Genomic DNA, 17,039 nt, shown 5'->3' on the forward strand with positions numbered 1-17,039 from the left:
TCATTCTCTTGGTATCGTTTGTTGAAGGAGCAGCAATGCGCTTCTGATTTCTAACTGAACACATGGGTAAGCCAATGACAATCAGTATAGGATCTTTGCTGCTCCTGAGATTACCTAGATAAACCTTTTAGCAAATGTCTAATTATGACTTTACTGTCCCTTTAATTCTCATATCATAAAGTTAATGGTTATATAAATCAGTCTCTCTCAACTGTGGTCCTCAAGTTCCCCTAAAAAGCCAGATTTTCATTATGGCTGAACTAGAGCACAGGTGAAATCACATGAGTGAGAGCAGGTTAGTAACCATGGTTACTGATCAGCTGATTATTTCACCTGTGCTCTAGTTCAGATATAAGGAAAACCTGGCCTGTTGGGGGTACTTGAGGACTGCGGTCAAGAAACACTGATATAAATTATACACAAGTTATTTTTTCTTGAAAAGCAAGCACTGTAAAGTCGAAATTTAGTTACTCAGTTTATGTTAAATCTTGGTAATATTGTTCTAAAATAATAATACTAAAATGAATTTGCTAACACTAATGATTTCATTCATTCTTACCAATTGTTTCCTGAGCCCGATACATCAGTAATAAGTTGCTTGCTATCAAACACATCACGAAGAGGTCCTTGAAGCATTTCATTTACTACTCCTTCCTCCATATCAATCAAGACAGCCTAAAAAAGGTTTTAAATATTAACATTCCAGAGAGAAAACTGATAATAAATAACCAAGTCCGGTATGCCTAATAGTGTCCAATATATATATATATATACACACACACACACATATATATGCATACACACACACACATACCTATGCATACACACACACACACATACATACGCATATACACACACACATACATATGCATATACACACACACATACATATGCATATACACACACACATACATATGCATATACACACACACACATACATATGCATACACACACATATGCATACACACACATACATACACATACATACATATGCATACACACACACACATACATACGCATACACACACACACATACATACGCATACACACACACATACATACGCATACACACACATACATACATATGCATACACACACACATATACATACAATACATACACAGAAAGAGAAGCGCACTTTAAGGAACAAACACTAGCTCAATTTGTTAGCTGTTCTATGGCGATTTACCACTTGGGTGCAGCATAATCCATCCAAAGTCTAATCATTGTATATCAAAATTATCACTGTTAGTTTAGAGGAAACTGCCTCACCATATAGTCCTGAAATGCACAGAAAGGAATAATGTGCTACTTAAACCAAGCTATAACTTTTCTTTTAATAAATCAAGTGCAGACCCTCATAATTAATCTCAATGTCAGGTAGTAAAGGCTACAATTAAACATGAGGGATGTACAAAAACTGTGTGTTTTTTAATGTGAATACAGGCATGTTTTATGTTCATATGAACTGTAGAATAACTGGGTTGGAACTTTATGTGCATTTTAGAAGTACAGTAACATTATTAAAAGTAAAATAAACTTTAAAAAACAGTCTAAATGCATTCCTATTTAGAACTGGAATGACAGAATTATATGTACAGACATAATGAGTTTTATTGTATGACAAATGAAAGCACTTGGGAATGTAATCAGTGTCATTTGTCTTACTCGTGCTTTAAGCGAGCAAATCTTGCCTTTCAAGACATCTGCTGCACCAGCCTCAGACCTGAAAAATAAATGAAAAAAATAAAAAACCCATCAAGCTAAAATGCTATTCACTTTACATGAAGGTAATGCACTTAAAAAGATAAAATGAAACATGATGCATAAAATATTATACCTTATTGCACTTGATTTAACTGATAAATTAGCTTAAAAAAATACATACATTTATTCTAATATGTTTGCAAAAACAAGATGTAGCCCTACACCAATTATACGCAGTAAGATATAAGCTAATAACAAATATGTCAAGTGATAATGCTTGCATAAAAGATGAAATATATAAATACTAGATTAAGCCATAATGACATGTAATATTAAGCCATGAATAGTATTTCAAATGGAGTGAAGTAGAATAATTCACTGTAAATTCTTCTCCCTAACATTTCAGTGTATTCTGTAAGCAAAATACTGTAACATGTACAATGTGAGCTATAGCCAAAAAGAAAATGTATCATCGTTACTATTATTATTGTTTATTTAGAGAGTGCTATAAACATCGGTAAAATATGCAAGATAACATTTATAGAGAGCCCTGACAAGAATTACATGAAGGTGATCTACAGGACAGCTGGGCTCGCAAGCTTACATGCTAAGAGGTTTAAGGGGCTGACCAAAGGAGGAGAGGAACTGAGGTTATAAAACGTTAGCATAGATTATATGCATCCCTTAACAATAGAGTCTTTAAGGAGTGCTTGAAACTTTGAAAGCTATGGGAGAGTCTTGTGGGTAGAGGCAGAGAGTTCCACAAGATTGGACCATTCTGGATAAATCCTGTAGAAGGGACTGTGAGGAGATAAGAAGAGAAGTTGGTCATGAGTAGAGCAAAAGGGGTGGAAGAGAGAGTATTTGGAGGCAAGAGCAGAGATATAGATGGTAGCATTGAGGGCCTTGAATGTTAGGGTTAGTGCATTGCATTTTATTCTGGAGACTAGAGGAAGCCGGTGAATGGAAGGAAGGAAGATAAGTGTGGCAGAGAATTTCCTTATGGATTTTAATAGAGACAGAAGGCAGCTATGGAGAAAAGACAAGATTAAGTTACAATATTCAAGATGGGAAATGATGAGATAGTGGATTAAAAGCTTAGTTGTGTCTTGTGGGAGGACAAGGGAAAATTTGGAGATGTTTTTAAGCTGGAAATGGCAGGAATTCCCATGACTCTGTAAGAGGCATGAATGAAAGATCTCAGTCAAGTGTAACCCCCAAAGCATTGGGTATGCCGGGTTGGGGTGATATCAACAGTTAGAGAGAGTCAGGGAGACATGATTTTAGAAAAAGGGATGAAAAAATTAGCTCATTTTTAGGATCTGATGAACTGAAGCTCTCTGTTTGGATAAGGTGATATAAAATTATCCTCCAGCACCATGAGATCCCTCACAAGATTTTAAAAAGGAAGATTTTGCTTCTCTAAGGGGCGTTCCCTGCATTTCTGTATGTGAAAGAGAGAGAGAAACCCAGTGCAATATAGTAATGGATGACATAGGAGTTTTGTTACAGTTATACCTTGTGCTATATGTGCTTTGTATTTTATATTACTTAAGACTTCTAATTATGTTCTTTAAGTTTTATTACATTTAAGTTTGCACTTTCTATTTTATACATTTAGATTCTGTATACAACAGTGTATTTAGGATTGTGATATTTCAGATTCTGATTATGCTTTAACAGCTTGTTTAACTTTAACAAATGAGTCATACTTTGTATGTTTATGTGTATCTTTTACAAATTACATTTCACTTTGTATTTTTTCTATCTCAGAGAATTTTATTACTTTCTCTGAGCCTGGTGATTAAAGACTCTCTAGTTTGGAGAGAAACTATAGTGCAGACGTCACAGGTGCTGAAATCACTGAATTCTGTAAGAAAAAGGACAAAATCTGGAAGTCCCAGATAGATGAGATATGTCTTTTATAAAACGTAATGAGGCTCTCTGGCATAAAGAAATTCACAGGGGAGAGTGAAGGTAATAGGAGAGCACATATGACTGATATAAAATCTCAGTTTGCAGTACATACAAATTAAACTGAAATTCTTTCACTACAGTTTTACTTGCTTTTGTCTATATTTTAATATCTATATATTACTTTTCTGTCAGTTAAATAAGTGTATTGTGAATTTTGAGCAAACTTCACCTGTATACAGCTGACAAGATAAATCAGTGAGACCTACTGGTGTAAAATGCTTATAGAATATAAGAATTGTGAGATTCAGAGATACTCTGGGAACTCCCGTGTACAGCACAGGTAACTCTCCTGTCCCTTCCACTGTCTGAAACTATCTTTTTTTCCCCTTTACATAAAACCAATACAGAGTGCGGTGTAATTTGTAAATGATACACAGAAATATACAAAGTAAAATCCTATTTTGTTAAAGTAACAAAGAAACTTTAAAAACATAATCAGAATTTGTAAAATAACTACTGTATACAGAATCTAAAAGCATTAAAATACAAAATAGAAAGAACAAAGCTTAAATGTAATAAATCATGGACCAATCAGAAGTGTAAAGTAATATAAAATACAAAACACAAAGTGTAAGTGTAACAAAATTCTCATGTAATACAGTACTATATTGAACTGGGAGTGTCTCTCCTTCACATATAAAAATACAGAGAGCACCCCTTTAAGAAGTACAGCAAAATTTGCCTGTCTAGTATATTGTGAGAGATCTTGCAGTTACCATCTCTCATCGACTTTCAGGTTCAGCCCTTTTTCTTATAGCATTCAGTGAGTTCGGTCCCTTTCAAGCCTGCACTATAATTTCTCTTCAAGCAGGAGAATCTTTGATCATCAGGTCCCAGACAGAAGTAGCTTAACCCCTTAATGACCACAGCACTTTTCCATTTTCTATCCGTTTGGGACCAAGGCTATTTTTACATTTTTGAGGTGTTTGTGTTTAGCTGTAATTTTCCTCTTACTCATTTACTGTACCCACACATATTATATACCGTTTTTCTCGCCATTAAATGGACTTTCTAAAGATACCATTATTTTCATCATATCTTATAATTTACTATAAAAAAAAATATAAAATGAGGAAAAAATGGAAAAAAACACACTTTTTCTAACTTTGACCCCCAAAATCTGTTACACATCTACAACCACCAAAAAACACCCATGCTAAATAGTTTCTAAATTTTGTCCTGATTTTAGAAATACCCAATGTTTACATTTTTTGTAAACTATAGGGCCATAAATACAAGTAGCACTTTGCTATTTCCAAACCATTTCTTTTCAAAATTAGCGACAGTTACATTAGAACACTGATATCTTTCAGGAATCTCTGAATAGCCATTGACATGTATATATTTTTTTTTAGTAGACAACCCAAAGTATTGATCTAGGCCCATTTTGGTATATTTCATGCCACCATTTCACCGCCAAATGCAATCAAATACAAAAAATCCTTCACTTTTCACAATTTTTTTCACAAACTTTTGGTTTCTAACTTAAATTATTTACAAACAGCTTGTGCAATTATGGCATAAATGGTTGTAAATTCTTCTCTGAGATCCCCTTTGTTCAGAAATAGCAGACATATATGACTTTGGCGTTGCTTTTTGGTAATTAGAAGGCCGCTAAATGCCACTGTGCACCACACGTGTATTATGCCCAGCAGTGAAGGGGTTAATTAGGGAGCATGTAGGGAGCTTTTTGGGGTAGTTTTAGCTTTAGTGTAGAGTAGTAGACAACCCCAAGTATTGATCTAGGCCAATTTTGGTATATTTCATGCCACCATTTCACCGCCAAATGCGATCAAATTAAAAAAAACTTTAATTTTTTCTCAATTTTAGGTTTCTCACTGAAATTATTTACAAATAGCTTGTGCAATTATGGCACAAATGGTTGTAAATGCTTCTCTGGGATCCCCTTTGTTCAGAAATAGCAGACATATATGGCTTTGGCATTGCTTTTTGGTAATTAGAAGGCCTCTAAATGCCGCTGCGCATCACACGTGTATTATGGCTAGCAGTGAAGGGGTTAATTATGTAGCTTGTAGGGAGCTTGCAGGGTTAATTTTAGCTTTAGTGTAGAGCTCAGCCTCCCACCTGAAACATCAGACCCCCTGATCCCTCCCAAACAGCTCTCTTCCCTCCCCCACCCCACAATTGTCCCCGCCATCTTAAGTACTGGCAGAAACTCTGCCAGTACTAAAATAAAAGGTATTTGGCCCTTTTTTAAAAATAAAAAAAAGCATATTTACATATGCTGATGTGTAGGATCCCCCCTTAGACCCCCAACCTCACTGATCCCCCACCAAACAGCACTCTAACCCTTCCCCTCTGCCTTAATGGGCGCCATCTTGGGTACTGGCAGCTGTCTGCCAGTACCCAGTTTTGTAAAAAAATGTGCCCTTTTCTGTAGTGTAGCTTCCCCCCCCCACCAAGACCAACCCCCAACCCCTTCCAGGTCCCTTAGATTACATTTTTAATAGTTACATTTATTATTATTTTTTAACTTTTAACTTTTTTTTTTCTGTAGTGTAGCGGTTCCCACCCGCTCCCGCCCCGTGCTCGCGCCCGCCAGCCCCCCCCCCCCGTGCACGCGCGCGCTCCCGTGTGCGCCCCCGTAGATCCCTCCCCCGATCCCGCCCCCCTCCACTTCACACAGAGCACCGATGGCCGCCCACCCGCCTCCCACGTAAGCTCCCACCCACCAACGATACCGGCCATCGATGTCCGGTGCAGAGAGGGCCACAGAGTGGCTCTCTCTGCATCGGATGGCCAAGGGGGGTTATTGCAGGATGCCTCTATATCGAGGCATCACTGCAATAACCGGAAATCAGCTGGAAGCGAGCAGGATCGCTTCCAGCTGCTTTCCAGACCAAGGACGTACGCCACACGTCCTCGGTCATTAAGTGTATTTTTTTTGAGGACGTGTGGCGTACGTCCTTGGTCGTTAAGGGGTTAAAGGAATAGGAAAGTCAAAATTAAATTTGCATGATTCAGATAGAGCATGTTATTGTAAGACACATTTAAATGCACTTCTATTTTCAAATGTACTTTGTTCGCTTGATATCCATTGTTAAGAAAGAATATGTACATATCTTACACTAGTGGGAGCTAACTGGTGATAGGTGCCTGCGCACATTTGTCTCTTGTGATTGGCTGACAAGATATGCTCAGATAGCTCTCAGCTGTGCATTGCTGTTCCTTCAGCAAAGTATATGAAGGGAATGAAACAGAAGTAAATTGGAAAGTTGTTTAAAATTGTATGTTCTATCTGAATCCTGGGGGTAAAAATGGGTTTCATGTCACTTTAAAGGTAGTGAGAGGACATCTAGGGTGAAATATCTGAGACAGTGACACAAGTTAGCAAGGAAGGGGATAGGTCTTGTGCATAGGAGGTAGATTTGGGTGTTATAAGCATAAATATTATACTGAAACCCATAAGACTTAAAGGGACATTAAACCCAAACATTTTCGTTCATGATTTAGATAGAGAATACAAATTTAAACAATATTCAAATTTACTTCTATTATCTAATTGGCTTCATTATTTAGATATCCTTTGTTGAATAAATAGAAATGCACTATTGTGAGCCAATCACACAAGGCATCTATATGCAGCGACCAATCAGTAGCTACTGAGCCTATCTAGATATGCTTTTAAGCAAAGAATATCAAGATAATGAAGCAAGTTAGATAATAGAAGTAAATTAGAAAGTTGTTTAAAATTGCATTCTCTTTCTAAACCATGAAAGAATTTTTTTGGGTTTAATGTCCCTTTAATAAAGGAACCTAGGGATGAAGTATAAATTGCAAATAAAAGAGAACAAAGAACACCACCTTGTGGTACCCCAACAGAAAGTGATAAAGGGGCAGAGACTGTGTCAGAGAAGGATACATTAAAATGTATAAGTTAAACAGGTATGAGGAGAACCACGAGTGGGCTTTATTGCAAACAAAGCATTGGAGGGTTTGGAGCAAGAGAGGGTAGTTAACAGTATACACACAGAAAGAAGCGCACTCATAGGAACTAACAACGATCTCAATAACATTGTTAGCCTGTTCTATGGTGATTTAACACCTGGGTGTAGCTTCTTTTTAGCCCAGTAATGCTTTTCACAGAGTAGAACTTTCCTGTAGTATATCAGTCTGATCCTGCCTATTACGGTCAGTCCAGTGCCAAAATACCAGGCAGTTCCTCTCTGAACAAGAAACACAGCAACCCCAGACAATCGTTTCGGCCTTCATTGGGCCTCATCAGTGAGGTGTAGCCATATTACTCTAAGCGCACTGAGCAAGGAGTCCACGTCTGGTTGCCCCTTTTTCCTTTAGGGAGACTAAATACATACAGGGGCGGAACTACCGGTGGTGCAGCAGTTGCGACCGCGACCGGGCCCCCGGGAGGTCCCCCATCAGGGGGGCCCAAGCTTCAGCAAATTTTTTCTTTTTTTTCAACTCCCACCCCCTATAAATTCTTGGGCCCCCCGCCCCGCGGCCCCTCCATCTGCCTGTGCGGCTGTCTGTGTCTACACCATGACCTACATACTTCTGAGACAGTTTTAAATCAGAGCGTTGCCGCGGGTTACCATGGCAACGCTCCGAAACATTTCCTGCTTAGCGGGAAAGAAGGTTGGAGGATTGCATACGAGAGCGTGTGGACACTGTTGTATCAGCTAGCTCTGCTACTTCTCTGCCGCTTGTTCCCAAGGTACAGTGAGTGTGACTGCATCTTTCTTTATGATCTTTCTTGTCTGTAGGAAACGGATCAGTATCAGTTAAATATACTATTGAGTACAGTAGTTTTTATTACAACATGAAGTCTGCTCTGTTTCTCCTCTCCCTGTATGTCATTTAGTACTGTAGCATCTGAGCAGACTTGTTCTTACCCACCAACCAAGCGCCTGGTGCAGTTCATGGGAAATTGCTAACGCATGCCAGGTAACTGTAGTTGTGAAAGCAGTAGCACTGTCCTTCATATCTTTTTCTTCTACTATAAACTGTTTACAGTACACTCAGCCACAGCCAGTAGTTTGCTTTATGGGAGCACAAACTGCTGGGTGTAGTAATGTTTCATTTACAGTCCTTAGTTCTTCCTGTAATGATGACAGTCAGATCTTCTGTTTTTTCGTTATATGGTGCTGGCTGTGCTCATTTCCCTGTCTCTGCTCCGCAATGCGCTGCAGCCCTCTCTGTTAAATTTACCTATTTTCAGGCATTGACTAGCTGTTATCTAAGAGCAAGAGGGTCAAAAAAATTTTCCCCCAAATGAAAGAGCTAGGTTGTATTATTTCCCCTTAGGGTGTAATTTATATGTGTGCCTCTCTCCCCCCTCCTTCCCTGTGTCTCTCTCCCCCCCCCTCCCCTGTGTCTCTCTCCCCCCCCCCTCCCCTGTGTTCTCTCCCCTGTGTCTCTCTCCCCCCCTCCCCTGTGTCTCTCCCCCCCCCTCCCCTGTGTCTCTCTCCCCCCCCCCTCCCCTGTGTCTCTCTCCCCCCCCTCCCCCGTGTCTCTCTCCCCCCCTCCCCCGTGTCTCTCTCTCCCCCCCTCCCCCGTGTCTCTCTCTCCCCCCCCTCCCCCGTGTCTCTCTCCCCCCCCCCGTGTCTCTCCCCCCCCCCCCGTGTCTCTCTCCCCCCCCTCCCCCATGTCTCTCTCACCCCCCTCCCCCATGTCTCTCTCCCCCCCTCCCCCGTGTCTCTCTCCCCCCCTCCCCCATGTCTCTCTCCCTCCCCCTCCCGTGTCTCTCTCCCTCCCTCCCCTGTGTCTCTCTCCCTCCCTCCCCTGTGTCTCTCTCCCTCCCTCCCCTGTGTCTCTCTCCCTCCCTCCCCTGTGTCTCTCTCCCTCCCTCCCCTGTGTCTTTCTCCCTCCCTCCCCTGTGTCTCTCTCCCTCCCTCCCCTGTGTCTCTCTCCCTCCCTCCCCTGTGTCTTTCTCCCTCCCTCCCCTGTGTCTTTCTCCCTCCATCCCCTGTGTTTTCCTCCCTCCCCTGTGTTTTCCTCCCTCCCCCGTGTCTCTCTCCCCCCCCCCTCCCCCGTGTCTCTCTCCCCCCCCCCTCCCCCGTGTCTCTCTCCCCCCCCCCGTGTCTCTCTCCCTCCCCTGCGTCTTTCTCCCTCCCTCGTGTCTTTCTCCCTCCCTCCCCTGTGTCTTTCTCCCTCCCCTGTGTTTTCCTCCCTCCCCTGTGTTTCTCTCCTTCCCTCCCCTGTCTCTCTCTCTTTCCCTCCCCTGTCTCTCTCTCCTTCCCTCCCCTGTCTCTCTCTCCCTCCCTCCCCTGTCTCTCTCTCCCTCCCTCCCCTGTGTCTCTCTCCCTCCCTCCCCTGTGTCTCCCTCCCTCCCCTGTGTCTCTCTCCTTCCCTCCCCTGTGTCTCTCTCCTTCCCTCTCCCTCCCTCGCGTCTCTCTCTCCCTCCCCTGTGTCTCTCTCTCCCTCCCCTGTGTCTCTCTTTCTCCCCTGTGTCTGTCTCTCTCTCTCTCTCCCCCTCCCTCCCTTGTGTCTCTCTCTGTCTCTCCTTCCCGTCTCTCTCTCTCTCCATCCCCTGTGTCTCTCTCTCTCTCCTGTGTCTTTCTCTCTCCCCTTTATCATTTTAAGTGTAAGTTGACATGATTAACAGATTTTTTTTTAATGTGTTACATGTTGCAAAAAAAAAAAAAATGTATAAAAATCATTTTTTTTGGGTGGGGGGGCCCTTCATGGATTCTTGCACCGGGGCCCTGAGGTTTCTAGTTACGCCTCTGAATACATACAAAAAGAAGCACACTCACAGGAGCGAACAACTAGCTCAATACCATTGTTAGCCTGTTCTATGGCGATTTGCCACCTGTGTGCAGCTTAACAGTATCAAAGGATGCAAAAAGATCAAGAAAGATAAACAGAAAAAGTGACCTTTAAATTTTGCTGTAGATCATTAGTAACCTTAACGATTGCAGTCTCTGTGGAGTGATGGGGCTGAAATCCAGATTGTAATGGATCAAGAAGGGAGTTTGATGTGAGGAATTGTGATAGACATGTACATACTAGTCTTTACAGAAGTTTTGAGGCAAGCTGAAGTAGGGAAATAGGGGGATGATTAATTGAGTGTTTTGAGGATGTGTGTTACTAGTAAATGTTTAAAAGATAAGGGAAATACATCTGTGTGAGGCTTGGAATAAGAGTAGGAGAGAGGGAGGACGTCAGAAGTTGTGAGGGTATGGGATCAGAGGAAGTGGAAGGAACATGAAGTGAGGGCGGGAGAAACTGCTTCTTCAGTAACAGAGCAAAGAAGCTGAATTTGTGGCTATGCTTGTTTTGGATTTTTGCAAACAGCTGAGGGGAATGGATATTGGTAGTGTGTTGAGGAATTATTTAGTCTCTGGTGGAGTTGCTGATGGCAAAATCATGCGCTGTAAGAGAAGTGGAAATAGGAGGTAGGTGGGTGGAGAAGGGAATAAAAAATGGAGAACAAATGGTTTAGAGTTTGAAGAGAAGAGGCACGAGTAGAAAAATAATCCTGCTTAGGTGGACTAAGGGTGAAGTACTAGAAGTGAAAGTCAACAGAAAAGTGAAATTGTCTCTGATGTTACTCAGCTATGTGGGAGTATTTGCATAAATATAATATATATATATAAAAATATAAAAAAGTCTGAAACATTAATGAGGACTTTAATGGTAGGATTCAACATGACTGGGGTTTCATTTGTAGTTCCCCTATTTGATGAAGAATAACCAATAAGTAATTTTGTGGAAAACAAATTCAAGCAAAATGTAGTGGTTTTTTTTTAATACAATCCCAACATTAGTTGAAGCAAAAAGTTTGTCAAACCTGTCCAATGTTGTAGTAAAGCCACACACTTAAAGGGACATGAAACTCACAATTTTCCTTTCATGATTTAGATAGAGCATACAATTTTATTTATCACATTTTCTTCATTCTCTCTGCATTGTTAAAGGAGCAGCATTGCACTACTGGAAGCTAGCTGAATACTTCAAGTGAGCAAAAAGGGATACATGTGCAACCATCAATCAGCAGCTAGCACCCAGTAGTACAATGCTACTCCTGAGCCTACCTAGGTATGCTTTTCAACAAAGGATACCAAGAGAACAAAACAGATTTGATAATAGAAGTAAAGTGGATTTTTTTTTTTAAAAAAAAACTGCATGCTGTCTGGATCATGAAAATTAAATTCTGACTTTACTGTCTCTTTAACTTACTTAGCTCAAAGCCACACAATTTCACATAACATTTCTGTTTCAGCTGAGTGAGTCCTGTTTTAAGGACGCAAAATCGTACCAGCCTTTTAGGAGCTTTAGAATGTGCTACCTTGTTGGCTTTTCATATTGTCAATGTTGTTTGCCAATGGGCTAATACATCTGAATAAATATTTGCTAAAGCAGGCATTCTATATTAGAGGAATCTGTTGGCGCTCTACAAATAACTGATAATAATTATAATAATAATTAAAGGGACACTAAACCCAATTTTTTTCTTTAATAAAATTCCGACAGCATGCAATTTTAAGCAACTTTCTAATTTACTCCTATTATCAATTTATCTTCTTTATTTAAAAAGCAGGAATGTAAAGCTTAGGAGCCGGCCCATTTTTGGTTCAGACCTGGGTTACACTTGCTTATTGGTGGCTAAATGCAGGGTGCTGAACCTAAAATGGGCCGGCTCCTAAGCTTTACATTCCTGCTGTTTTTTTTTTTTAAATAAAGATAGCAAGAGAAAGAAGACAAATTGATAATAGGAGTAAATTAGAAAGTCAATTAAAATTGCATGCTCTATCTGAATCATTAAAGAAAAAAATTGGAAGATATGACATTGTGACTCTTGCTAGGGGGCGGAGCTGGCCAAGGTAGAGAATGGCCGCACACCTTTAGAGCTCCTGCTTAACCGTCCTCCTAAATGGCAAAAAAGAAGCTTTCAATATCCCAAAACTGCTAAATAATGTAAGCGGACTGAAGGAGAATCAAAGCTAGGTGGAAGGCACAGCCAAAAGGACACCTGTACACTAATTTCTACGCTATCTGTGTGAGATCCCCTTGCACGCCTTACCGGGAGAGACGCCGAAAGGGAAGGCGGAGGTGTGCTGCGTACACATACCGCAGAGGAAGCCTCGAGCGGTATCTTAACTCCTGGGGAGAGTGTGGAAAGGGAGCGGGTGCATGAAAAAGCTCGCCCTGAAGATATATTGCACAAGTGGAGGTTGAAGCTCCGGACCGCGGGCCACTGAGGGAACGAGCTCCCGGGTCGGACCTGGACAGGGGTGGGCGTTTACCTGCCGAGCCTTAAAGATCACAACCGGCATAGCCCGGAGAGGAGTAAAGGTAGCAGAATCCGAAGCTGGGACTGCAGCAGAGGAAATTGCCAAGGGTGGAGTACAGGGACACAGCCCGGAGCAGAGGCAGAACACTGGAACTAGCGGTGTACGGCGCCTGTACCTAATACCCAGCTAAGCATACAGACGGCCAGCTATAGAGCAATTTGAAAGTCTTTTTTTTCTTTTGGGGCCCTGGTGCCCTAGGAATAGCTGGTCGCATACCTTTTTGGCAGAATATCAAAGACCATCAAAGGTGAGCCGGTGCACTGTGTAAGGGACGGCTATCACTGGAGAAATAGAGGATCAGAGGCCCAGTCTCCTAAACAGAACGGGAGCAGAAAGGGGAAGGAAAGGTAAACGTTTGGCTGTTTTTTCCCTTTTTTGAAATGCTGTAACAATGTGGTACTAAAGGGTTGTTAACACGACAACTTGAGATATAAAGAGCAAGCACATGCATGATCTATAGGCCCTATATATAATCCAGGGTATTAGCCTAACAACCTAATCATAGCGGAGCTATCTCAACAGACTGGGAAGTACTTTAGAATAAGGTAAAGAGAGTCTGTTTTTACACATTAAGCCCTAGGAGCGTGAAAAAAAAAAAAAAGGAGTTTACAATGACTACTAAGAAAACAGCTAAACAAGATAAAGGGGGTAAATCCCATACATCGCATGCTCCAAAAGTAGACTCCTTTTTTAAAGCCACAGACACCTCCCTACTGAACCACTCTTCAGAGTATATGTCACCAAATAAACTCATTAACACTCCTGAACCCAATATACCCCCGCTGACTAAAGCAGACTTACAGGGTCTACCATCGAAAGCAGAGATCCAAACTCTTTTGGAAGAAATAAGTCAGGTGAAACTTTGCATTAAAAATGAATTTTCTATCATTAAAAAGGACATTGGGGAGATTGGGAACAGAGTGGCCCTATTGGAAGAGGACAGAGAAGCTTGGGTGAATCACACAGATAGCATGGCACAACAGATCCACCAACAGGGAGAGGACATAATATCCTTACAAAATCAGTTAGAAGATATGGAGAATAGGCAGAGGAGGTCAAACTTAAGAATAAGGGGGATATCAGAGGATATAATACCAGCTGACCTTGAAAAATACCTTCTACGTTTTTTTAATACCCTGACAAGGGATGAGGCTTACACAGATAAGACATTGGAACGGTGCCACAGAGCCTTAAAACCTAGGTTAAGGAAAGGAGACCCACCTAGAGACACGATAATCAAATTTGCACACTTCAAAGATAAAGAGGCTGTTACATAGGCAGCCAGATTACATCCAAATATTATGTTTGAAGGTCAGCAAATTCAAATCTTTTCCGATATTAGTCCTAGGACTTTACAAAAAAGAAAAGAGTTAAAATTCCTCACTCTGCATCTTAGTAATCTGAAAATCCCATATAGATGGGGATTCCCCTTTGGCCTAAGGGCCACAGTGGATGGAAAGCATGCAACTTTACATTCGTTGCAGGACCTCAATTCTTTCTGTACTACTCTAGGTATTAATATACCAGCATTGGAAACATCAAATAACCAAGAGAAAAGGAAGGAGAGCTATTTGCCTAATCCTAGATCTGTTCAGGAAGGAAGGGGACATCAATGGATAAGAGTCCCGACTAGGAGAAAGCAACAGGAAAGGACTAACAATGATGTAGAGTCAATTTCTAATACTTGCTTAGAGACAATACCAAATTCTAATACTTAAAGGCTGTTGGCTCAAGATGAGAGACTATGATCTTAGCACTGGCTTAAGGTGTTAAAAAATCATATATATAGTTAGTATGTTAAGACTAGAGATTACTCCTAACTGCTTTTTTTTTTTTTTTATTTATTATTATTTTTCTCTCTTAGAGATGGTTAACATTTAAGAGTCACTTTTAGTATAAATGCACTATGGTTATATAAGTAAGATAGTGTGGGGTAAAGGTTGGTTTTCTTTTTTTTTTTTTTTTTTTACACTTAAACACTTGAAGGTCACATTGAGTTTTTAAAAAAAAAAAAATGGAGACATGGGAATTTTTTTTTTTTTTTGTTTGTTTTTTTTTTTTGTTTTACTCTTAAACACTTGAAGGCCACATTAAGTTTTTAAGAAAGATGGAGATATGGGTTTTTTCTGTTTTGTTTTTCACAAGAACACCGGTGCAGGAGAAAAAAGTGCAAAGAAAGAGGAATGGGAAAGAAAGAAAGTAGGGGTTTTTTTTTTTTTTTTTTGTTTTACTCTTAAACACTTGAAGGCCACATTAAGTTTTTTTTTTTTTTTTTTTTTTTTTTACTTAAACACTAGAAGGTCACATTAAGTTTTTAAGAAAGATGGAGATATGGGAATTTTCTGTTTTGTTTTTCACAAGAACACCGGTGCAGGAGAAAAAAGTGCAAAGAAAGAGGAATGGGAAAGAAAGAAAGTAGGGGTTTTTTTTTTTTTTTTTTTGTTTTACTCTTAAACACTTGAAGGCCACATTAAGTTTTTTTTTTTTTTTTTTTTTTTTTTACTTAAACACTAGAAGGTCACATTAAGTTTTTAAGAAAGATGGAGATATGGGAATTTTCTGTTTTGTTTTTCACAAGAACACCGGTGCAGGAGAAAAAAGTAGGGGTTTTTTTTTTTTTTCTCTCACTTAAAGGTCACATTAAGGTTTTGAGAAAAGATTGAGATTTGAGAAATATTTAAGTATAACCCCCCTCCACCTTTTCAATTAGGGGAAAAGGGTAGGGTGGGGAATTTTTGCTTTTTTTCACAAGAACACGGGAATAAAGAAAAAAGAATAGGTTTTTTTTTTTTTGTTTTTTTTTAGAAATTAATAAACTAGGGCTGATGAACTAGTTACATACTAAGGAAGTTAGTTTTGTATGGAGGAATTTAGTAAACTCAATAGGAAAGGAAAGGAGCACGAAGGCTCTACCCAGTAAGGAACTTTTTTTTTGGGAGTATAATAATATTTGTAATTTTGGTAAATTAAGATATAATTGCCATTTAGGGGGAAACAATCTGTCGGTTTAATTTTCCCTGAATTTGTGTTATTTGTAAGGTATGCATGGGGGTATTGTGCGTGGATACGGGGATTTGTGGGTGTTTTTTTTGTTTTTTTTTTGTTTTTTTCTTCTCTTCCCGCTCTCCTTCTCCCCTTCCCTGGCCCCTGCCGCCTGGCCCCAACCCTTTATTTTTTGGGCCACTTATCACTCAGAAATTTTTTCTTAATAAAGTATGAAAATAGATAAAAAAAAGATTTGCCTATTATCACAAAATGCTAAGGGCCTTAATAATGCACAGAAAAGAAATAAGGCCCTACATAGTTTTCATAAAGAAAAGGGAGATATTATCTTTGTTCAAGAGTCTCATTTTAATAAAAATAAAGAACCTAAGTTCACAAACAACTATTATCCAACTATTTTTCAGAGCTCTAATAGAGTAAAGAAAAATGGGGTCTGTATCTTGTTCCACAAAGATTCTCCATTTCAACTTATTCAAATGGATAGGGACGAAGAGGGAAGGTATATCTGCTTGGTAGGTCTATTATATAATAGACCAGTTACACTGGTGAATATATATGCACCAAACAGAGGACAGAAATTATTCTTTAAGAGAGTATGTAATAGGATTTTGGATGTTCAAAAGGGTACTTTAATTATAGGGGGGGATTTTAATGTACCAATGGAGCCTGTAGAAGATTGTTCTAAAAAGAAAAGTAATATATCTAAACATATTATCAAAGCAGTCAAGACAAGTCTTCTCTCCCTATCTCTGCTGGATGTATGGAGGACGCTCCATCCAGCTACTAGAGATTATACATTTTACTCACCCCCACAAAAATCTTACTCACGCATTGACTATTTCTGGATAGATCAAAACAGCTATATTTTAGCTCAAGAGGCCAAAATACATAACATCACCTGGTCAGACCATTCTCTTATTTCCCTGAAACTAAACTGGCCTTCAAAACCAATAATCCCATATCAATGGCGCTTGGACGATAACCTCCTGAAAGATTTACAGATAAGACAATCTATTCTGAAATCTATTGAAACCTATTTTGAGACCAATTCTATAGATGATACTGCACCAAGTACATG

At 39.9% G+C, this 17,039-nt stretch overlaps 1 protein-coding gene across 1 annotated transcript in view; it reads right to left on the reverse strand.

Annotated features, from left to right (window-relative positions):
- The window catches only part of TUBE1 (tubulin epsilon 1), a 45,387-nt gene that overhangs the window by 18,867 nt on the left and 9,481 nt on the right, over positions 1–17,039 (reverse strand). The window contains exons 4-5 of the mRNA XM_053709150.1: positions 1,668–1,725; positions 560–675 (exon numbers count right to left, since the gene is read on the reverse strand). Of these exons, the coding sequence (XP_053565125.1) occupies positions 560–675; positions 1,668–1,725 (174 nt within the window). The remainder of the gene's footprint in view (positions 1–559; positions 676–1,667; positions 1,726–17,039) is intronic.

This window comes from Bombina bombina, chromosome 4 (assembly GCF_027579735.1).
Source record: "Bombina bombina isolate aBomBom1 chromosome 4, aBomBom1.pri, whole genome shotgun sequence".
NCBI classification, from domain to species: Eukaryota; Metazoa; Chordata; class Amphibia; order Anura; family Bombinatoridae; genus Bombina; species Bombina bombina.